At 35.4% G+C, this 23992-nt stretch overlaps 1 protein-coding gene across 1 annotated transcript; it reads left to right on the top strand.

The window, feature by feature from the left end:
- Nucleotides 1–1762: 1762 nt before the first annotated feature.
- On the top strand, nucleotides 1763–22572 carry LOC132141972 (calcium-binding protein 2-like). Its single transcript, XM_059551619.1, has 7 exons — nucleotides 1763–1916; nucleotides 2647–2835; nucleotides 18684–18714; nucleotides 19252–19386; nucleotides 21014–21123; nucleotides 21209–21356; nucleotides 22326–22572. The coding sequence occupies exons 1-7, from the start codon at nucleotides 1833–1835 to the stop codon at nucleotides 22349–22351; spliced, it is 723 nt and encodes a 240-aa protein (XP_059407602.1). The 5' UTR covers nucleotides 1763–1832; the 3' UTR covers nucleotides 22352–22572.
- The last annotated feature ends 1420 nt before the right edge of the window (nucleotides 22573–23992 follow it).

The following is a 23992-nucleotide window of genomic DNA, read 5'->3' as shown; positions in this document are numbered from 1 at the left end:
GTAAAATGTTTAGATTTAGATTATTGTGTACTGTCTGCAAAACACGAGTTGCATGAACTTCACAAGTTTGAAAAATCTTGATCATGTTATCCAGGATGATTTGAGATGATCCAAAGAGCACCTTGTGTTTCAACGGAAGCAAGAACATCTGACCATTGGTGCAAAGAAGCTCACATGATCAACATTATAAATTTGCTTGACCCAGTTTTTAATCAGCAGCTGTACTTAGCAAGGGATCATGTGAGAGGGGAAAAAATGGAAATTGGTGAACGGATGGAGCATAGAGTGGACAGACGGAACAGTTTATGTTTTAAGCTGTAAAAGAGTGAGCTCTGTGCTGTAACAGTATGAAACAGATGCTCTTAGTGGTATTAAAACTCCATGTATGCGTCACTAGCAGCTTGCAGCTACTCTGAGCACTCTAGGACAAAGGGAATGAGGAACCACGTATACAGCAGGCAAATCAAGAAATGTTTTACACTGGAGTGTACGTGTTCACTGACACATACATGCTTATAGTGAGGACCCACATTTACCTTCCCATAAATATCCTTCTTTTTAATTAAGCTGCCTTTGAACAACAATTGTTGATTGTTGCACCAGTCTTAGCAATTAGAATGAATCTCTAGCATCTCTGTGAATATGACATAAGTCCCTCGAGATCAGAACAAAATGTACCATGCAGATCATAGAGATTTATTCTTCATTCTCCCCTTTTAATCTTACATAACTTTGCTGTTATGTGTGTGCTGAATGATAAAATCCTCACCTATAAACAAAAGCACTGTTGTGGAATGTGAGTCTTACACCTGCCTATTTAAACTGCTGCTTGGCAGGATGTCTATGATCGAGTACTGACTTTAAGAAGATGCATCCAGAAGGTTGTATGGGTTGTTGACAATGCTGAACTGCAATTAAAAATAGTTGATTTTGAATTAGATTTTTATAATTTAACTGAATAGAAAAAAGTGTTTTTCAGCAAGCAATTTCAAGTAAAATATGGAAGTTGTAATTCATTTAGATGCACAGAAAAATCAATATATATATATATATATATATATATATATATATATATATATAATTTATAGAAATGTAAATAAATGGTGAAAATAGAGGATGAAAAATTATAGACAAGAACAGGAATGTGTAAGAGGATTTTGTGAGAGAGCAGGAGACAGGATAAAGGATTAAATCAGATGTAAATCAGGAAAAAGAAGGAGAGATGAAAGGTTTCTCCTCATATCTACAGTCTAATCACACATACTGCTGGTACGTCACTCTACTGTCTGACGAGACAAAATAAATATAGTTGTGGAAATGAAGATAAATTCATTTGAACTTGCCTTGAACAATTTGCCAAAAATAAAAATAAAAAGGTGAGTTTGAGATATAAAATGACACTGAATATGAGCTATATGTTTGGGAGAATCAGGTTTTTTTTTTTTTTTTTTTTTACAAAAAAATAAATAAAAAACTATTCAAATAAAATGTTCTTGTATTATTGTTCATGAATTCATACATGTATATATGTGTCTGGCAATGGGAAAACATTTGTTATATTTATTCAACACAGAGCATCTATACAGCGAAGGGAGGAGACAGAGAACCTACTAATGAGCGAGAGAGAATGAGAGATGGAGGGACAGTATTAGAGAGGAACAGATTGAGAGAGAATGAATGATGAGAGCATGAGTGAGAGAGGAGGAAGAGAGAGAGAGACAGAGGAGGGGCGGGTGATGTCCAGAGATGGAAACACTCAATGTAATTTTCTGCAACAGAATCTAAACAGACAGAGTGAGAGAAACCAAACACAGATCCATAGAAAAGCATTAATGCTCATCAGTCACCGAAAAATGTCAGTGGAAGCAGGCAGCATGGAAACCATTGAGGTTACTCAAGACAAGATTGTCAAAAAGGTAAGTGATCTTTCAGCCTCAGCCTATGAGATGGAGCACAACTGATTAAAAATGTAATAAGTTTGGCAGATTGACACTATTTATGTGTAATGAACAATAATTAAAAAGACAGGCTTGAAGTAAATCAGGGAGACCGGGGCTGGTTGTCACACTTTTTAGTCCACTTAATTTTTTTTAGAGTAGGTTTTCTGTACAGGCTTATAACTAACTATAGTTTTGACAACAACAACAAAAAAAAAAAATTTTAAACACCATTTAACCATTATTGCAAAGATGTAGTTCACTTAGCACAACATTTGTGTCCAAAACATGTTGTCGGGGTAAATTATCACAACGAAATATGCCATTAAAAAAACAATTATATGTTTTTCATACAGTAAAAACAATAATATTTTGTTTTTAAATATATAATTTAATCTTGTGATTGCAAAGCTAAAGTTTCAGCAGCCATTAGTCCAGTCTTCAGTGACTGACAAAAAACTTACTGACCCCAAATTGTACTATTGTTTAATATAATTACTTAAATGGAAGTCTATAATACAATGATTTATGGGAGGGCAGAATAAAAAAAATACGGTTGCACAAGCATTTGTGCAACTGTACTTGCCTCAAGATCTAATTGTTATTGATTTATAATATAGCCCATGTGACAATTAGTCCCGATCTCCATATTTCATACTTGGAGCTTACATTTGATCATAATGCTCTTTGCGCCATCCTGTAAATCTAGGGGTCCTTTAGGAAGAAGATAGAGAAGTTGAGGAGATGGAGCACTTCTTCAGGTGGTGGCAGCTTCAAACGGCCGCCCAAAACTAAAACCCTCAGTCTGAACTCACCCACTGACCCTGACACAGAGCCCCTCGGAGTTGAGACGGAGCGCAGGAAACTCAGACCCATTGTGGCATCTGTCTTTGGTCAGGTATGGGCTTCTGTGTCACAGATGTGATTCATGTTTTACTGTTGCGCTGAGGTGTGAGCTGTTGTTCTGTCAGTCATGGTCAGAGGTGGAAAGTAACGAATTACATTTACTCGCGTTACTGTAATTGAGTAGCTTTTCTACTAATACTTTTTAAAGTAATTTTTTAAATCTATAATTTTACTTTTTTTTTACTTAAGTATATTTTGTTTGAAGTATTGTACTTCGCTACATTTTAAAACACATTAATTACTGAGTAAAAAAAAAAAAAAATCGCTCCCTGGAAACCTCGGCAGTAAATAATGGGCAGGAGGGCAAACTGGCGCTAAAATCACAAGAAAGATGCAGACGGACAAAACAGGCGTTAGTGGTGCAGACACCGCTGAAAACGAAACCACGTCATATTCTGAAGTTGAACTCGAAGGAAATGAAGTGAACCCTTGGCCATATGTATGCTCTATTATGCAGTGTAAGCTGTAGCCTACTTGTCTAGGAAGACCAAACTAGCAGCTTATAAAATCTCGACAAGACATCAACCCTTCGCAAGAATGTAACGTTAGAGGTAAGCTAAATAATTGCATCGTTGCATTGGTGGTTAAAATGAAGCTTTGACATTTTAGCAAGAGGTTTTGCACAAATTAGCCAAAAAGACAGTGGTGAGGAGTGTGCTATTTTTGTTTTAATAATGTGCGCGCGCATTTATAGTGCGTTCTTTCACTGTGTGATTCAGTCTCCTAAAATGCATTTAGAATGATCACAAAATTGAAGATATAGGGGCGGAAAATTAACATATTTATATAATTTCATATATTAAATCAAAATCACACAAAGAATGCCATCTTTTCCTCCAAAAATCATCATGAACATATACATACATATATATATATAACAGTTCAGTAAACAAGTTAATTAAGAGACTTGCGTTTTAGACACCATATTGCCTTTTTTAGCTCTATTTCTACAACAGAAAATAATTCCAAACACAGCCACCAAAGCACAGTTTTGCGTCTTTGAGCAACGTGACAGTGTTTCGTTCCTGAATGAATCAACCGTTTAAATGATTCGGTTCAATCGCAATGACTCACTTATTAACAGTGACTTGCTGACACATACTGGCCATTTCATAAATTTCACATTTAAAGTATCTTTTGATTTTTTTAAATAATTAATTTCTTATCATTTCAAATGAGTATTCAACATTTTATGTCTTGTATATCAAAACATTATTCATGCATTTGTAACTGCAGGTTAAATGCATTCTTGTCCTGCACTAAAAAGTGTAATACATCTAAATGCCACTTCCAATGAATCTTCTGCATTTCCTCTGCATTAAAAGATGAGTTTATTGATACTAATTTGCCTGGTAACAGCCCAAATGTTTTATTATTCTAAATAACTGATTCCTTTAATTTAAAACAACTAGTTTGAGATTAATAGACCTATCCCAGGGGTGTCAAACTCAGTTCCTGGAGGGCCGTAGCCCTGCAGAGTTTAGTTCTAACCCTGCTCCAGCACACATATCATGTAGTTTTCAAATAAACCTAAATGATTAGATTAGCTGGATCAGGTGTGTTTAATTAGGGTTATATCTAAACCGTGCAGGACTGTGGCCCTCCAGGAACTGAGTTTGACACCCTTGGCCTGTCCCATTTTGACTCCCTCCCACTGTTAAAATGTAACTAAGTAATTTTTACTCTGAGTAAATTTTAAATGAGCTACTTTTTACTTTTACTTGATTAGATTTTTAGACTGGTACTTTTACTTGTACTTAAGTCAAATTTCATTAATGTAATGGTACTTTTACTTGAGTATAATATTTTTGTACTCTTTCCACCTCTGGTCATGGTCTTGATTCAAACAATATGGTTCGATGAAGTCTGGAATGGTTAATTAAGGATGACAATGTGTTAATTCAGTTTACAGGCAGTGACCATCAGAATGTATCTTTAGGAAGATAAACTAAAAATGGTGATCTGGTATGTCATATACCACAAAAAAGTGCTGTGATTGCTAATGTAATATTAGCACATTTGTTCATGTTGCAACAGTGCTTACTATGCTGATGGATAGTGTGAAGACTAAAAGCTGTTCATGTGTGATTCTGAATGAGAGGCTCTATTTGTGAATGGGTGAGCATGTGGTAGCCTAAGTTCGTTTTTGCTCTTAGTCTTAGTCTTTTTTAGTCATTTATCTACTATTATCATTTGTAGTTGTGCTCTTTAATGTTGGATGTTTAAATAGCTACATGATCTTAAATGGTAACTCTCACTTGAATGTTACTTATTAGTTGGCATGACACTGTAGCTCTCCTGATTTAGAAAAAAAGCTGATTTCAAATATTGAATTTGATCAAATACTGGTCAACATATATCTGATGCATACATTGTGCTTAGACATTCGTATTTAATAATTATACTCATTGGGAGCTAAAATATTTTAATTGGTCAGGAGGAAGGAGAGTTATGCTGATATTAGAGTATCACTTAAAAAATAGTGTAAAAACAGTTCAGTTCAGTTTTAAACATAAATCTGTAAAGTAGATAAGCTGAATTAGTATGTTACTACATAAGTATGTACGTTTTTTTATGTTTTGGTACAATGGTAACATTGTTCATTGCTGAAAAATCACATAATTGTTCCTTTCATACACCCCCCTCACATACTCTTTCCAGTCAGTAGTTTATTCATTCTTAAACTCTTTTACAAAACCATAATCATAATAATAATTTTCTGACAAACTCTCTGTTTTCAGAGGATTATGGATCTGTACTGGAGGAAAAGGTGAAAGAGTATTATGTATGATCTATTATTCACCTCATTCTTTAAAGCTTACATTCCCAGACATAATGAAACACTGCTTTTAAAAAGCTTTTGATTTCGCACAGTCCCCAAAAGAACATAAATGTTATAGACTGATTATCATTCAAAAGAAGGTAACAACAATATACCAAATTTTATCCTTTGGCATGCGTCAGAATCTTGTAAAAAATATACTTTAAAGTCTTATGCTGAACATCTACAGTGCAGAGATTGAATCTTAGAAATCATATCATTCAAGTCTAAAAAACAACACTGAGAGGGAGGAAAGGAGGAGGAGTGAAAGGCTGGGAGAAGAGAGTGAGTAATGAAAGAAAAATAATAAGAGAGATTGATAGAGAAGGGGAGGATTATATGGGTGAGATTAACGACTCAAGAGATCAGATCTAAAAACTGATTCACTCAAAAGAACTCTCTTGTGAACACTCCCGCTTCCTCTGTCGTAATAATAATATATCACACACTATATGGGGACAGCTTTGTGATCAAAGGGACATCTAACCTACCACAAACTAAACACTAAACCCAAAAGTTTAATAAATGTATGCAACAGTCCATCATTACATGTTGAAATCTGTCTTTTAGCTCCACTGAAAGTAATAAATATGTGTGTATGTTCAAGTACAGGATTTTGTATATCCTGTTTGTTGATTTATATAAAAACTAACAGTTGAAATGTTTCAAACATTTTTTCTTCGGAAAATTAGTCATAAAATTTATTTTTGCTATTTTTCAAGTGCTTTAAATGTACACTGACATTTTTTTTAATAAAAATTAAAGGTAACATTGAATTAAATGCTAAATGTTAAATTTGTAAAACATAAAATATAAATTCATCACATTAAAAAATTAATCTAAATACAGTTAAAATAATCATAAAATACTGTATCTCAATATGTATTGTGTTACATGGCTTCTTTTACACAAAAAAGGAAGTTAGTGAACGAACTCCATCGCACACCTGTAAGTAATAGGTGCATAGAAAAATAAGACCAGGTAGGTCGTTTCAACATATAAGGAACTCCCGCACACTATCTTAACTTGCAAAATAAATTTTAATCGCACAACGTTTCGGTCACACGACCTTCATCAGGAGTATACAAATGTTCAAATTCATCTCTTTTAAGATAAACACATGACCAATTAACAGAGCTCCATCTGCAAATAATTAAGCTCATTGGGAATACATAATTAGCACCACATCATAAACAGTTACAAATTATTATAGTTACAACAATCAGTCAGGATCCCCCTATAGGTTAACAAAATCATCCAAAAAACACATAATCAACACATCGTCATCAAACAGCATCAAATTGTAATTCTAAACAGTTACAACAATCAGTCAGGCTCCATAGTCATTCAAACTCATCGTGAATACATAGTAGAAACAACACCTCATTCAAAACAATTGCATGACTATAACATTACATTAAATAATGCTTCATCGTTCATACCCATAGGTGATAAAGTTTGAAGGGTGTAAATCCAAAACAGTTCGCGTCTCTGTAGAAGTAATTCAATGTCTCCACCTCTAGGTGGCAAAGTTACTTTCTCAATCCCACAAAAGCGTAAAGAGGTTACATCGTGATTCAAAGTTAAAAAGTGTGCCGCAAATGCATAATTTAGATCTTTTCTTCTGATCGAACTCTTATGTTCACTTATTCTTTGTTTCAATTGATGTGACGTTTTTCCCACATAGCTTATACCACAAGGACAATGGATCAAATACACAACATGAGTGGAAACACAAGTAATCACAGATTTGATGCTATATTTTTTTGCCAGTTTTAGGATGACAAAAAATGATGTTTTAAAAGTATTGTTACACTGAGCACAATTCCCACAACGATAATTGCCCTTCTGTATAGGACTAAGTAAACTCTGAGATGCACGAGGGCTAAAGCTCTGAAAACGAGCATGTACCAAGCTGTCTTTTAAAGGAGCTATGTGGAGGTTTTTACTTAAAAAAAAAATCTTTAAGATAGAGTTTTCATTTGTACATGTATGAGCCAACCATGATGTAAAAAAAAGAATGACACCTCGACTGTCCACCACTGTTGCCTCTATCAGCCTGTACGCTCAATTGTGTGTGGAGGAGTCGGGCCCGAATTGGCGCGAAAATTCACAAAATGTGACGTCATGCGTGTTCTCGTCTACTTGGGCTTACAACAGTACAGCACGCCAGCCATTATAGTAAGCAGCGGCAATAGTGTTTTCAAATGGACTCTGCGGATGGAAACAAGCGACCAGCCTCCAGCACAATTCAGACACCCACGGACACTCCTCATAAGTAAAAAATAAAAAAACGAGCATGAGACTGGCTGCAGTTCCTCTAATAGCCACTGGTGTCAGTAGCGGTTAGAAATTTCAGAACCTATGCAATGCTCCTTTAAATTCCTAGCGCGTTTGTATACAATCAAAGGAGGATGTCTGAAAATATCGCTCAACTCCGAATCAGAAGACAACAAATGCCAGTGTTTTTTAAAAATTGATTTTATCATGTAAGACTTATGTGAATATGTTGTAATACAAGCTAAAGAATACTTTCTTGTTTTTCTTGTCTTCTTTTTTTAGCAATTCAGACCGCGTCTTTTTAAAAAGCTGTATTAAATCCTTCATCAACCCAATCTAAAGGGTAACCATTGTTCAAAAATTAATTTTTCATGATTTTCGATTTCATGATTTCGAGTCGGAATCAGAATAACAAATCCTCCTCAGTCTGTAGAACTGACTCTTAGGCAGTCCTTTTTTTTTTAAAAAAAATCGGATGAAAACTGGCAGCGAGTAAAAGTGTGTTACGATCGGTCTCTTTTGTAAACAAAGTTGTAGTCAAACTGCCTTCGTTCTTCTGTATCCACATATCAAGGAAGTGTAGTACTCTAGATAAATTAATTTCAGAAGTAAATTCCAAGTCGTCAACCAAGCTATTCAAATATGTCACAAATTCTCGAGCCTCATCGTGATCACCCAAAAAGATACAAAAAATATCGTCAATGTATCTATACCATTTGATGATCTTTGAATAGAAAGGATTATTTTCTGTATTCAATACATAACTCTCTTCAAAAAAAACCATGAATAGATTGGCATAGTTGGGGCAAAATTCGAGCCCATTGCTGTCCCACTTATCTGAAGAAAAAAATCCTTATCAAAACTAAAATAATTATATTTCAAAAGGTACGAAGCCATCTCAACGATAAAGTCTGATGGTTCCACAAAAAAGGAAAACATTACTTTCAATTCTTGGCGAATTAAATATGGTTAAAAAATAATATTTGTGTGACTTCAGGATACATCACATGCTGACAACTACACAAACATTCTGCTTTCGGTTTACACCTTTTTTTCTCTCTGCTTTGGTGTTTCTCTGTTTTTTGTCAGTTTTGGCCTTAATCCACCGACAGCCCACCAATATACAGCAGACAACCCAAATCTGCTCTATAGCCCACACACATATACACATAAACAAGTACAGAAGCTGTTTGAATCAACAGAAGCGAGACGTTCTACTTTTCACCGTTGGTAGGTCAGTTGTCTGGATGTCTTGCAAAAGAATAATTTAATCCACCAATCACAGGCCAGGTCTCCACAGGTAACCCAATTAAGAGCCACTCTGTTCAATCTTGCTGTCTGGTTCTTTATTTCATGAAAAACAATTATGAGTGAGAATTCTGTGGAATACAAAAGAAGATATTCAGAAAAATGTCTCAGGTTCCACCGCCACCCCCTACTTAATACAAGTCAGTGAGGTCCAGTGTTGTTTTGGAAGAAAGAAAGAATATCAGACAAATTTGGAAAAACATGAGGGTGAAATAAAGACAGATTTTCACTTTTGGGTGTACTATCACTTTAAAATGTGACATTAGTCATGGTTTGTCATTGTGTACTGATAGGAAGACACAAATCTGCCTGTGCACATATGTGTAAGTAAATAGGATATAGAGAAAGTAGATGTTAGCTTGTTAATGTGTTAAATGTACAATCATAGATGTCTCAGAGTGAGAAATGTGTGTTGAGTAGATTATCCCCTGCTGATTTATTAATGTTTTATTAGAGATGGATAGTCTACTGAAGATCAAAGTCTGAGCTTTAGAGTAAGACACTAAGATCTTTGATGCACCAGTGTTTTAACAAAGAATGACTGACTCTTTGACATCAGTGTGGATTACATGCATGCAGTATACACATAAATGCACACGTTTACAATTGTTGTTTGCAGAGAGATGGAGGGAATGAGAATGGCAGACTCACTGTTACCTAGAAATGAATACATGAAAGTGTATAGGCATGCTATAGAAATGCTGCCATTGTTATTGGATGCAAATATAAGTCAGACCACAATTCTCGATTGTTTGGTCTTCTCTGCTAAGGAGAGAACATTTATTACATTTTTTCCTCAAAGACTGGGGTTTGTGTGTGTGTGTGTGTGTGTGTGTGTGTGTGTGTGTGTGTGTGTGTGTGTGTGTGTGTGTGTGTGTGTGTGTGATTTTTCATTATAATCCTTACCCACAGAATTCAGCATTCAGAATTCAAATTTATAGGATTTACCTGTCATTCACAAGATTACATCTCTTCCCTTCAATGTTTGTTTCATATTAGCATTTAAAAAAATAACACACCCACTGTTTATTATTACTATTTTATATATTTTATATAAGATACTTAAATTATATATACTGTATTTAAAAAGAAAGTATAATAACTATTGTGTATATTATATTACTCAAAGTAGTATCCTTCCTAGATTAAAGATGCCACCTGACACAATAAAAGCACATTTGCTGGGCACTGGCAGGCACTACATAAGGAAATTTCAAAGAAGGCTGATGTAAATTAGTTTGGTCAAAGATTGCAGTATGTTTATTATCATATGTTCTGCTGATATGTTTCCAGACACAGATAGACGCCTGATATCTTAATTAGTCAACTCGGGTGGCACAGATAAAAAACAGCAGCAGAGTGAAAAATTATGCCAACCAAAGACTAAATGTATGAATGGGCATTTTACATTTTAAGAAATGCGCAAAGCATTTCTTAAATGTACAAAAGTAAAAGTTAGAAATATGGTTAAGAAAAAGTTTCCAAGACAGTTCCAATTTAATCTTGACATAACCAAAATAAAATGTGTAAAACTATAAGTTTTCATAAAATTCAACCCCTTGGACATAAATGTCCCTAACGTTTAGTTTTTCCAGTTGCCACTTTTCTATCAAGCCAACACAGAAGGCAATTCCATCTAACATCTACTCTCCTACATGAACTTTTTCTTCCATTGCTTCATTATTGCAAATTTATATATGGCCATGTCGTTCAGCCTTTCACCTGTTTTGACTCGAGATCCTTCAGTAATTTCTATATTTCACCTGAAAGTCTTACTTCTCTTAGTCTCGTGTAGCCAGACCTTCAGACTGACGGCAGAAGGTCTAGGAAGTAGGAACTTTGGCCGCTTTGAATGGCAAGGACCGCCCAAGAGGCAATATGACTGACAGATAAAGCAATAAATCATGTTTCGGTTTATGGGTGCAGAAATGTCCCCACAATAATAGGCCATGTGTAAAACTCTTGGACGTGTTTTAAAGATTCTGTCCCGTGAACTTTAAATATTTAACTACTTTTAAAAATCCAGCATTTAGTTGGTTCTGATAAATGCTCATTATTATAGTTGTAACACGATGGCTTTCTTCTTCCATGAGGGGGGTTTGGCGTCACGGCATATTTGCTTTCAGGTGAAACGTAAAAGAACGTGACACACACATCTCTCGGAAATCCTGTGTAATTCAACCAATCCGATGACGACTTTGAAACTCCTGAAGTTCTGTATACATCAACGGTCCGTGGGCGTGATGTCTGAGGCTTATACTTCATCTGGCATTCATCATAACACGCATGATTTCTAACTTAGTTAACTATCTGGTATTTTTTGGTCTTTTTAGACCAGAATGTTTTTATTGGAAATTTAAAAAATTGCTTTTTTTTTCTTTTTTTTTTATATAACACCCTGTAGAATCTCGTGGGTAAATCACGGAATTTCATGTTTTTCTTTTTTTACTCTCACCAGACGGAACTAATCTGCCTTCACAAATTTGATTTGAAAGGCATTGTCTCTATTTTAACATGAAATACTGCCATAATTCAAAAGTAATAGAAATATTACAAGATTTTATTTTTTCAGTGTGAAAAACTGATCATAATTATTGCATAAATATTAAATAGTACAATGAAGTTCTTTCAAAATATAAAATAATAAAGAAAAGATATTATTGAACAAAAATATATTATTCTACATTAATTTCACTGTAATAGAAAAATATTACCAGATTTTATTTTTTCAGTGTGAAAAACTATTCCCATTTATAAAAACAAACTTGACAGGAAAATGTGCGCACCTCCACGCAAACTCTGACCAATGCATATTCCTGGAGAGAGAAAAGTAATGAAGTAAACAATGATTTTAAACTCTGTTTTCATGTCGTACACGTATACATTAAATATTTTCACTTCTCACAGTTAATTACCTTTTTGAACTCCTTTAGTCAGGTGTTCATAAATTTCACAGTACTGAGATGGCATTGGTCAAATTCACCAATGATCTGTTTATGGCTTCTGACTCTGGTGCAACATCTATTCGAATTCTTCTTGATCTAAGAGCCGCGTTTGATACTGTGGATCACAGTCTATTACTTGTGTGTCTGGGACTGCCTTAAGGTGGTTGAGGTCTTATTTTACTGACTGCTCCCAGTTTGTTTCTATGGGTGGTCTGAGATTAGCTCTGTCTCAGCTGGCATCCCTCAGGGGTCAGTTTTAGGTCCTTAACTTTTTAACATTTATTTGTCCCCTTTAGACTACCTTTTTTAAACATGCAGTCACGTGATGGGAATATGTATGGAAGTGATATGCAGATCATTGCGTTGTAAGATCCATATAAGGTGATTTCGGGGAGGAGACTGGGTGGAGAATCAGGGTCTTCCCCTGACTGGGATTTATAAAGGGATTTTGCGCAGGTTCTGGCGTATGCATTTTTTTTATCAATCTGAAAACTTTAGTGCGAAAGCAAAATCTAGCGTTTGTGCATGTGTACTTTAAGATGAAATCTATGGAGAGGTTTATAAATAAGCACCCAGGTGTCCAGTCACTTTTGACCTCGAACAACACAAGTGTGACTCCCAAATGAACAATACCAGAGAATTAAGTACACTAGAAACTGATTGGCTTGGCACGATACATCATTTGAATATTTGTTGTGATTGGTTAGTTTATACTGAGAGCATTATCTATTATCCTTCTCCACATTCAAGTTCAAGTTCAAGTTCAAGTCTGCTTTAATGTCAATTCTTCCACATGTACAGTACATACATACAGAGAATCGAAATTGCGTTAGGCTACTCTCAGACCCCCGGTGGACACAGATACATTAACATAAAAGCCTAAAAATCTAGATCAAAATATAAAATGTAGATACAACTATACAATAAGGGAATGTTAAAAAAGACATATAATAAAATTAAAAATAAAGTTAAATAAAGCAGTGCAAGGCAAAAAGGCAAAAGTGCACTTGTTGACCATTTGTCCTTTACTCACCAGTCCAACTCATCCATTTAAAAATAATAATATAATTATAACTTTAGTTTTGTACATACACATCATTTGCATATGTATGTATACGAAACTAATTTTAATCATCTACGCAGAAGCATTTAGAACAAAAGGTTTTTAATATAATGACAAAATACAGAAAGTCCAAGGTTTTGTGTGGTATTTTCATTTGTATAATGTTTTCTCTCTCTTTTATTTTTAGTGAATCCACACAATATTGAAAATTTCGTCCCACAATCACCTTATGAAAAAGATAAAACTTGTGCTTTTTCAACACAGTATATACTTCCCTTTGTAAATACTTTGAATATTAAAAGTGCTTGTTTGGTGCCCCCTAGTGGTTATATTCCCATAATGCAGCTGCTGAAGGTGGATACATAGGAATCTGAAGAAAGCTAAATATATAGCTCTAGCTTTAGCTTATTGTACTGGGTGTAAAAGACCCCTCTTTTTTAAAATAGATTTAAAGGTATATATATATATATATATATATATATATATATATATATATATATATATATAATACTGTATATTGTATACTGTATATAGTGTATAATAATTACTGATTTGGCTTCATCTACTGATCCATCTATCCTCTCATCTAACCCTTTTGACCTCTAACCCCTGACACTGCAGCTCTTCACTCTTCTAAAAACCATCTGATGTCTGTCTACCTGCTCTCTACAATCTTTCTACAATCCTACATTCCCTTATCAGCACTGCTGCGTTGCACTCACCATGTAAACTGGAATTTTGTGGATTATGAAGCCCTTTCCCACCCCTTTTCACTCTCTCTCTCTCTCCCTCTCTCTCTCTCTCTCTCTCTCTACATTTCTCTCCTCATCCCTCCATCCCTTCCTATTTCGTACCATGCCAGAACAGTCACTTGCAGTAGAAGTGTGATTAGAGTCCAACACAAGTCAAAATGAGTATGTGGAATTACATGGAGAAAGAAAGAAGGGGCAGAATAAAGAACATACAAAGAGAGAGAAAACCGACAGCAGATGCAATGTCCAAGAGCATCAGGATTAGAGTGCTCACAAAACCCTGGAAATAGCGTTTCTGGCTGAAGGAATAGGTCCCACTGCTGTTTTTAGTGGTATTAGCATCGTTACCCATCACCTTTTGTTTAAGAAACTCCACCCCTGTTATGATATTCTGAGGACAGGGATCATGTGTCGCAAAGTTTATGTAATAATCTGAGTACAGCAACCAAGAGAGAGAGATAAAGAGTGAGGGGGAGGGACAGAGGGAGGGACAGAGATGACAAGAAAGAGTTGGAGCAGTGAGAATTAGAGAAATACAAATGATGGGAGCGAAGCCATCTAAAAGAAACAGTATGAAGAAGGTAAGACAACAGTTTTTTTAAAAAAGACTATTTTTTTAAAAGGTTAATTAGTGATTCGGTGTGATAAATTAAGCTATTGATTTAGTTGCAATATTTGTAATGTACAAACTTAAAGGAACATTTCACCAAACTTAAAAAATTTTGGGTTGGTAATACTATTTATTATTTTTAAAAGGAAGTCTCTTATTTTGAGGGCTGCATTCATTTGATCAAAAATACAGCAAGAAAGTATTATTGCAAAATATTATTAAAATTTTTAATCACTTTGTTTTAGCTTACATTCTTTTTAAATCATTATAATTTATTTCTGTGGTGGCAAAGCTGTATTTTCACCAGTCATTACCAAAGTTTTCAGTGTCACATGAACCTTTAGAAATCATTCTAATATGCTGATTTGCTGAACATTTCTAATGATTATGCTGTAAACAGCTGTGCTGATTAAGAACAGTTCAAAAGAACAGTATTTATTTGAAATATATATATATTATTTTCTGTAACATTATAAATGTCTTGTACTTTTTGATCAATTTAATGCATCCTTGCTGAAGAAAAGTATTAACTAATTTAACAAAACAACCCTTACTGACCCCAAACCTTTGAGCAGTACTATATATAATTATACATTATAGTTGATACATAATATTTATAGTAGAATGTGCAAGATGCTCTATTACGATAAAAGTGAATGGTGAAGATGGCTTTTGAGCAATGTTTTTAAGATTTCCAGTAATCTCAACCTAAATTCCTGTCTATTCCTCACACAAAACAAACATACGACTTCAGAAGACTTGAAATATAGTGCACCTTTGTGATGCTTTTATATTGCTTTTTAAAGTTTGTCATACCCTCCACTTTTATTATTTGGAATACAGCAGGTCAGACATTCTGCTAAATGGGGGGGGGGTACACCTTGTCAGATTGCGATTTTTTCTGGTGCATAATGAAATGGTCCCTGGCAAAGGGGGTCCCAACCCTGGAAGGCAGTGGACTGCCATTGGCACCTGCCATGTTAGGAGGCAGTGGTGATGCGGCAGCTGAGGATGAAGATGATGAAGAGCTGGGGCAGCAGTTTGAGGAGCCGATATGTGCTCTGGTTCAGAACTGTACCATGCTACACAACATCGTGAGCCCAGCCTGCATCTTTCTCCGACAAAGCTTTGCTCAGGCTCAACTCGTATGTACACACACACACACACTTAGAAAATGCATGATGTGGATCAGTGTCAGAATTCCCATCAGGGGATCAGATTATCATTTTCTGTCTTATCCATCTTCAGTCAAATCCTATTAACCTCCCTTGAGCCACCATTACTTCAATAATGACCCATCATCTCACATTCCTCTGATTGGAGGACCTGTGCCACATTATATGCCATTGTGAGTCAATGTCAGGTCATTTTTTATGTTGCCGAGTCCTTAATGCAGCATTTGCTGAAATGTAATACTTTACATTAAAGTGTCGTAAATGGACATAAATGCACTCAACAACCTAACATGAATGCATTTCTATCTAATTACTCTCAACTCTCTTGTGTGCACCAAATCAGAAATGTATATAGTTTAATATAATATTACCTGATAGTGATGTGGTTTGGGTGAATAAAGAAATTAGTACTTTTTAAAATTATAATTTAGATCCTGAAGCTTCCAGTATTGATGGATGGGACTGAGACAGTGTAATATCCTTCTGCTGTTTATTGTAGCATACAGGTTATGATTTATAAAATCCATTAGTATAATGTTCTTTTTTAAACCTCTTACCTGTATGTCTTTGCAGGGAAGAAAGTAAATCATTGTGCATGTTTCTCCAAAGACAGGTGAACCTTAGATATGTCACCTTCCATTGGCAGTACAATCAGTTTCTCCAGTCTGATGGAATTGGTCAAAAAAACAAAGAGAGAAAGCAATCTACTGTGTAGTTTTATAGTATCTTAATGTTTCATATCAATGTCTCCTATTTTTCTGATAATCCCAGAATTCTTTTTGCGTGGATAGAGTAGATTGTAAGCTTTAGAAATTGCTAAAAAAAGACAAAACCAATATAAAATCTTCCTGAAATTGTTTGTGACATATTTATTTATTTTCCCCAAGTAATATCACTAACTGCTTAGTTGTGCAGCACTTATTGAGGCTCTAGGGTGTTGGATGTTGAACAGACTATGTAAAAACGATATACTGTATGGGTGAGTATCTGATTTTCACAAAAAAAGATAAGTGAACTCCATTCACAATGTGACTCCATTTGTTACCTGGCAACCTGGACCCTTGTAATCTGTTCACCATAGTTACCTTATCCTACTGTTGCTTGCATCACGCTTGCCAATTCATGGTAGTAATCTGCCTAAATACTCGCCAGCTGTGTGAATATGTTCTGGCTGGCCACTGCCAAATCACAGGCTCAGTCAATCAGATCAAAATCTGCATCACTCTACCATTTGTTCTTATCTTACTTATGTAATGTATAAATGTTGATTCAGTTGAGATTTCATTGCTCCACTTGTTCTTTTTTTTATTTGGAGCTGATCATGTTTTAATGAATGAATTTCTCAATTTCCATGAACATGAATATCTGACAACACACAATCCCATGTGTTTTTTATCCTTAGATGACTTAATAATTAATAATACCATAATGTTGTGGTTCTAAGTCAGTTTTTGCTTCAAGACCTCAATATTATTAAGGCAGCAATTACAAAAACTGCATAAAACCAACCTTTTTGTAAGGAAAATGTTAAATCCATAAAACCCATACTTATATTCTAAGTTCATTAAGGAAATAGTTTACCCATAAATGCTAAGCACTTGCTGAAAATATAATTAGACTATATAAGATGTAGATGAGTTTGTTTCTTCATTAGAACAGATTTGGAGAAATGTAACATTAAATCACTTGCTCAACAATGGATCCTCTGCAGTGAATGGGTGCCGTCAGAATCTAAACCACTGATAAAAACATCACAATAGTCCACAAGTAATCCACATAACTCCATCCATCAATTAACATCTTGTGACGTGAAAAACTGTGTTTGTAATAACCAAATCCATCATTAAGGTGTATGTTTTTAACAATGTTTGATCTGTGCATATTTCTTCCCTATGACGAGACAACTTTTTCACTGGAGAAAACATAGATAGAGGACTCATATTTTTAGCCAGAAGCAAAAGCTTTAAGTAAAAAAAAGCTTTTCACAAGACATTAGCGAATGGACTGGAGTGGTATGTATTACTTGTGGATTATTGTGATGTTTTTATCAGCTGTTTGGACTCTCATTCTGACGGCACCCATTCACTGCATAGGATCCATTGGTGAGCAAGTGATGTAAAGCTACATTTCTCCAAATCTCTTCAGATTAGAAAACAAACTCATCTACATCCTGGATGGCCTGATGGTAAGTACATTTTATTTAATATCAACTATTTCTTTAATAGTACCATACAAAATTACATTTGTATGCAGTATATTGTACATATATGTAGGTGAAACAGTGGTTATCCCCCAAACTGGGGTTTATATGAACATGATTTTTTAGGGGGGATATGCCCGGGTGTGTTATGGTATCAAGTATGGTGGTCATTCTGTATCAGTTGAATCTTTCCTTGGAAAGGAGAAGATGCATTAAGTTTATGTGAGATATGAAGCACATTTCACGTGCAGGCACTCATTTTGTTTTTACTTGTGCTGACTGGTAATCACAGCCTCATGTGTTTCATTCATCCACCCGCGTGTTCATGCAGTGTGTGCAGATGATTGCCCCCTGCGTCACTGACAGGTGTGCTTAAGGCTCGCTGGTACAATGTACTCTGAGTGACAGTTCAACAAGCACAGTCTAAAGGCAAAGCAGATTACAGGAGAGATTATAATACGGGGTTCCCACACTTTCTAAACAATTTATCTATTATTTTTCCACATAATGTGTCATTTAATTCAGTTGTTATTTTAATTATTTATTTTAATTAATTATTTATTATTATTTTAATTATTATGCATGCTTTTGTGTGCGTTTTGTATGTATGTTACTGTCTTCATATCTGTGTGTTTGTCCTAATAGCTTGTCTCTGTATGTCTCTTTAAAATCTGTACTCACTGCAGGACAGAAATCTTCGGCCAGAGGAAATTGAAGGTACAGAGATATCCAACATCACTAATATGCTTTATGTCATTAAGAACATTAAACTCTCCCACCCTCCAAAAAGATATGATTCACTTATTCACATCACTCCCTACATCAAAAAGGATTCTTGCCATTACCTGAATCTACCTTCAATCTCCTCTAAATCCTTGATAAGATACATTTAATGGAATAATTCAACTAAATGCTGAAAATAATTTACTCACACTCATGTCTTTCCAAGCCTGTATAATTTTCTTTCTTCAGTGCTACACAAAGGAGAAAATCAAAGAATATCTCATAGCTCTCATTCACATTTCTTCATTTTAACAAAATATAATTAAATATATATATATAATCTCGCTCAAAAACAGCTGTGATTTAAACTGAATTTTAAGTCTTTTCCTCATACCGTGCTATTGTGTGGCCTCAAAAGACATACTGACCACTTAGTTTTGTACAGCATTTGAGCTAGACAGACCCTGCGCACTTTATAATTTCATTGCTTCCTTTTGTGTTCTCTCTCTCTCATTCTTTCTCTGCCTTTAGAGTTAAAAGAAGCCTTCAGAGAATTTGACAAAGACAAGGACGGCTTCATTAGCTGTAAGGATCTGGGCGAGTGTATGAGGACGATGGGCTACATGCCCACAGAAATGGAGCTGATTGAACTCAGTCAGCAAATCTGTGAGTGGCAACTTTGTCATTATCATTATACTTCATTATCTTCGGAAGTTCTAAGCGGCCATGCATTATAATTTCTTTCCTTCTTGTTTTCTCGTTATAACGACTTAATTTTCTCGTTATCTCGACATAACAAAAGTTGCTTTCTCGTTATAACGACTTAATTTTCTTGTTATCTCGACGTAACAAAAGTTGTTCTCTGAGAAGTTAGACACTATAGACCTGAATATAACTGATGGGGTGTTGTACACTATCCACTTTACTGTACGCGGACCTTTCTCGTGATCGCTATAATTTGTGCAGTATTGTTCATTACTGACATTTAATTAATTCATAAATGTTAAATGCTTGAATCAATATGATTATTTTGTTTATTAAGTTCTTGCTAGATGCATGAGTTTCACCAACGCGTTCTGTCATAAAATAACTGCTTATCAAAACCAAGGTTGACGTCACTGTATTCTGTTTGCACCTATATCTTTATTTGATCTTTTTTTAGGCACATGATTAGGTAGTAAATAAGCAGAGATGTTCTGTTTATCTACAGTATGAAGGGATTTAACGATCTAGGCTATTTGTGGTGTGCCTCTTTTCCTTATTATTAATCTTTATTGTTAACCATATTGATGAGAAATGTAATGTAAAGTGCATAGGCTAATTTAATTCAGATTTGTTCTATAATGTTGTAATCTTTTTTTTTCTACACACACACACACACACACACACACACACACACATACACTACACGTACACATGAACGCTCTTTTCAAACAGAAGCTTGTAACACACATGATATCTGTCACAGCATATAATGATTACTAAAAATTTCAAATTATATATAATTTCATTTCAAATAAAGGGAAAATTAAAAGTGAGTTAAATCCAAGCAGTTCTAAAATATTTTAGAATAGTTCTGCATCCTTCTGAAGATGCTCAGCCTGTGTTCGCGGTGTTGTTTTGAAATGTTAATTACAAAAACAAAAATTTTGATGTACTGTCTCCATGAAAAAATCAACAGTGATTGATCAGCCTTTATTTATGTACAGTATTGTAGACGTTATTTCCTAGGCGAAGCAAAATTAGCTGAAATACAGGCTACAGTAAGAGCGCCTGCATGGTTGTTCATCAGATGCCTGTCAAAGTTGATTTCATTACTATAGCAACAGTAAAAACGGTCATGTCGTGATAACGAGAAAACAACTTTCGTTATGTCGAGATAACGAGAAAATTAAGTCACTATAATGAGAAAACGACTTTCGTTATGTCAAGATAACGAGAAAGTTAAGTCGTTATAACGAGAAAACGACTTTCGTTATGTCGAGATAACAAGTAAATTAAGTCGTTATAACGAGAAAACAGCTTTCGTTATGTCAAAATAACGAGAAAATTAAGTCGTTATAATTAGAAAACGACTTTCGTCATGTCAAGATAACAAGAAAATTAAGTCGTTATAATGAGAAAACGACTTTCGTCATGTCAAGATAACGAGAAAATTAAGTCGTTATAACAAGAAAACGGCTTTCGTTATGTCGAGTTAACGAGAAAATTAAGTCGTTATAACGAGAAAACAACAAGGAAAAAATGATAATGCATGTCCGCTTACATAGATGATTGTATGTTTGTTCGCCAGGTGGCGGTAGAGTGGACTTCGAGGACTTTGTAGACCTGATGGGTCCAAAGATGCTGGCTGAGACAGCAGACATGATCGGAGTGAAAGAACTCAGAGATGCTTTTAGAGAGGTTAGTGTTCCACTCTGCTGTCAGGTGTTCTGTATTCCCAAGTTTTCTTAAGTCTCAACTCTTTTAATTTATCTTTTTATCTCAGTTTGACTCCGACGGTGATGGTCAGATCAGTCTGGCTGAACTGAGGGAAGCTATGAAGAAGCTGATGGGAGAGCAGCTCAACCACAGAGAGATTGATGAGATCCTCAGGGATGTTGACATCGATGGAGACGGACAGGTTGACTTTGAAGGTTAGAATTATAATTGTGCTCCAAGAGTTCTTGAATTTTTACATGTGCATTTGGGAAAACCATTATGTATAGCCTTTATTCATGTTAATTTACACACACCGGACAATTTATTAGGTACACGTTTGTACACTTGTTAATGCAAATATCTAATCAGCTAATCACATTGTAGCTACTAAGTGCATTTAGGGATGTAGACATGGTCAAGAATGTGGTACGGGTGCTGGTGCCAAATGGGTTGGTCTGAGTATTTCGGAAAATCATCTGATCTACAGGAATCTTCACACACAACTATAGAATGGTCCAAAATAGAGAAGATATCCAGTAAGTGGCAGTTCTGTTGGCGAAAATGCCATTTAGATGCCAGAGGGACAGAAGACAATGGTCAGACTGGTTCAAGCAATAGCAACTCATAACCACTCCCTACAACTGAGGTATAGAGAAGAGCATCTCTGAATGCACAACACATTCAACCTGCAAGCAAATGGGCTACAGCAGCAGAAGACCACGCTGTGTACCACTCCTGTCAGCTAAGAACAGGAAACTGAGGCTACAGTTCGCACAGGCTCACCAAGACTGAACAAAAGTAGACTGGAAAAAGTTTCGATTTCTGCTACAACATTCAAATGGTAGTGTCAGAATTTGGCATGAACAACTTGAAGCATGGATTCATCTCACCCTGTATCAACGATTCAGTCTGGTGGTTCTGGTGTAATGGTGTGGGGATATTTTTTGGCACACTTTTTCCACAGAAAAGTGGAAAGTGTAGTGTTTATAAAAGATGCTAATGGGATGAATATATATATATGCCTCTTTATAATGAATATTCCTCATTTGTAACTCACTTTTGATGAGTGTCTGCATGTGTGCACACACACACACATACACACACACTATAGTACTTGGCTATTTCTGCTCATAAATTGGAAAGGAAACTTTCTGTTAATTTTGAACTAACCTATTTTTCAACAGAGTTTGTCCGAATGATGTCTCGCTAACTAAGAGGACTCATGAACAAAGAAGAGAACAATCAGTTTCCAACTCCAGACTTGAAGAGTGAAATATTGCATCTGCTTTAATTAACTACCTAATGAAATTATTTAAACCATACTCTTTCTTCATACAGGGACCTTTAGTTTACATATTTGCTTGCTTTTATGACAAAGAGGAAAAGTGTGTTTCTTTATTTAATTTATTTTATCATTTTGGTCTGAAAAAAAAAAATTGAGGAGTTAATTACAGAATGTTCAATGTTTCCACATGTGTTCAGAATTGTAAGGGTACAAAGCATAGCTGTAGCACACATTATAAAAGCATGCTAAATAGAAATTTAATTAATAACTTCTGAAAATTGTATATGAGTTGTACATGGAGGTGTCACTGTGGACTGACAATGCAATGCCAAACATAAATCAGTATTATGTTTGTTTTGGAAGGTAAACCGCTGGTCAGTGGGCAGAGATGTATAGTAACGAAGTAGAACTACTTCACTACTGTACTTAAGTACTAAAAGGCGGTATCTGTACTTTACTAGAGTGTTATTTTTTTCTCCTACTTCCACTTTTACTTCAGTACATATTTTCGATGAGTTTAATAATTTTACTCAGATATTTTTTTTTGTGCTGCATCGTTACTCGTTACAATTATAAAATTTGTTACGATTCATTCCATTACAAACCCACATTACCACTGCCAGAACTGTAGATGGCAGGTTTGATGAAGCTGGCACAGCATTGAAACGAATCAAGCAATTAAGAAGACTGCGCGTGCTGACTGAACTGCTGGGAAGAGAGAGATGAACACCGAGCCGAGCCAGATAATGACTCATTCACGAGTCAAGAACCGGTTGCATGGGTTTTCGGATCACCAGTAGTTCTTTCTGACAGTTCGATTCAATAAACCGGTTGAAGAAAACAGTTCACCGGTTCTTTTGCGCTCGACATAATGGCGTCATTGGCGTTGACTGCAAGCCTTCGGTTTACCTGGGCTCATAACATTAGCACAGAATCAGTTCAGAATCAATCACCAAAAGAATCAGTTCCGTTCAGACGCTCTGTGTGTCGGTCTGCTTCACGCTGAATCACACATGCGCAGTATCATCAGCTCCTCGGTTCTCGAAATCGGACACGTCTGAAAGAAACGGTTCTTGACTCGTGAACGAGTCAGTCTATTGTTCGTTATCTGGCTCGGCTCGGTGTTCATCTTCAGTTCTCTCTTCACAGCAGTTCAGTCAGTGTACTGTTTGAGTACATGAATTACTCCGGGATATTGGTTTGTTTTAATTCAGAGGGAGTGTCAGCCACATTAAAAAAGTTAACAGCTTAAGTCATTTGTGGATTAATGCGTATTGGAGATGCGAACCGTTTAAAACGATTCAGTTCGATTTGGTGAACTGTTTCAAAAAGATCCGGTTGCATCAAATGATTTGTTCGCGAACCGGATATCACAAACTGCTTTGTTTTGAACTGTCTTACAACAGACACAATGACAATGAAGACAAGACACTGAAGACAATGCTGAATAAAGTCGTAGTTTTTGCTATTTTTGGACCAAAATATATTTTCAATGCTTCAAAAAATTCTAACTGACCCTCTGATGTCACATGGACTACTTTGATGATGTTTTGGACAGTATGGACA

Source organism: Carassius carassius, chromosome 6 (assembly GCF_963082965.1).
Source record: "Carassius carassius chromosome 6, fCarCar2.1, whole genome shotgun sequence".
Taxonomy (NCBI): domain Eukaryota; kingdom Metazoa; phylum Chordata; class Actinopteri; order Cypriniformes; family Cyprinidae; genus Carassius; species Carassius carassius.
This window is presented reverse-complemented; position numbering and strand designations above follow the sequence as displayed.

Bases quoted from the DNA above. Each gene is read 5' to 3' on its own strand.
- LOC132141972 (XM_059551619.1), top strand. From the start codon at position 1,833: ATGCTCATCAGTCACCGAAAAATGTCAGTGGAAGCAGGCAGCATGGAA. The intron at 2,836-18,683 runs GTATGGGCTTCT...TACTCACTGCAG, and splicing joins TGGCATCTGTCTTTGGTCAG to GACAGAAATCTTCGGCCAGA. The intron at 21,357-22,325 runs GTTAGAATTATA...ATTTTTCAACAG, and splicing joins CGGACAGGTTGACTTTGAAG to AGTTTGTCCGAATGATGTCT.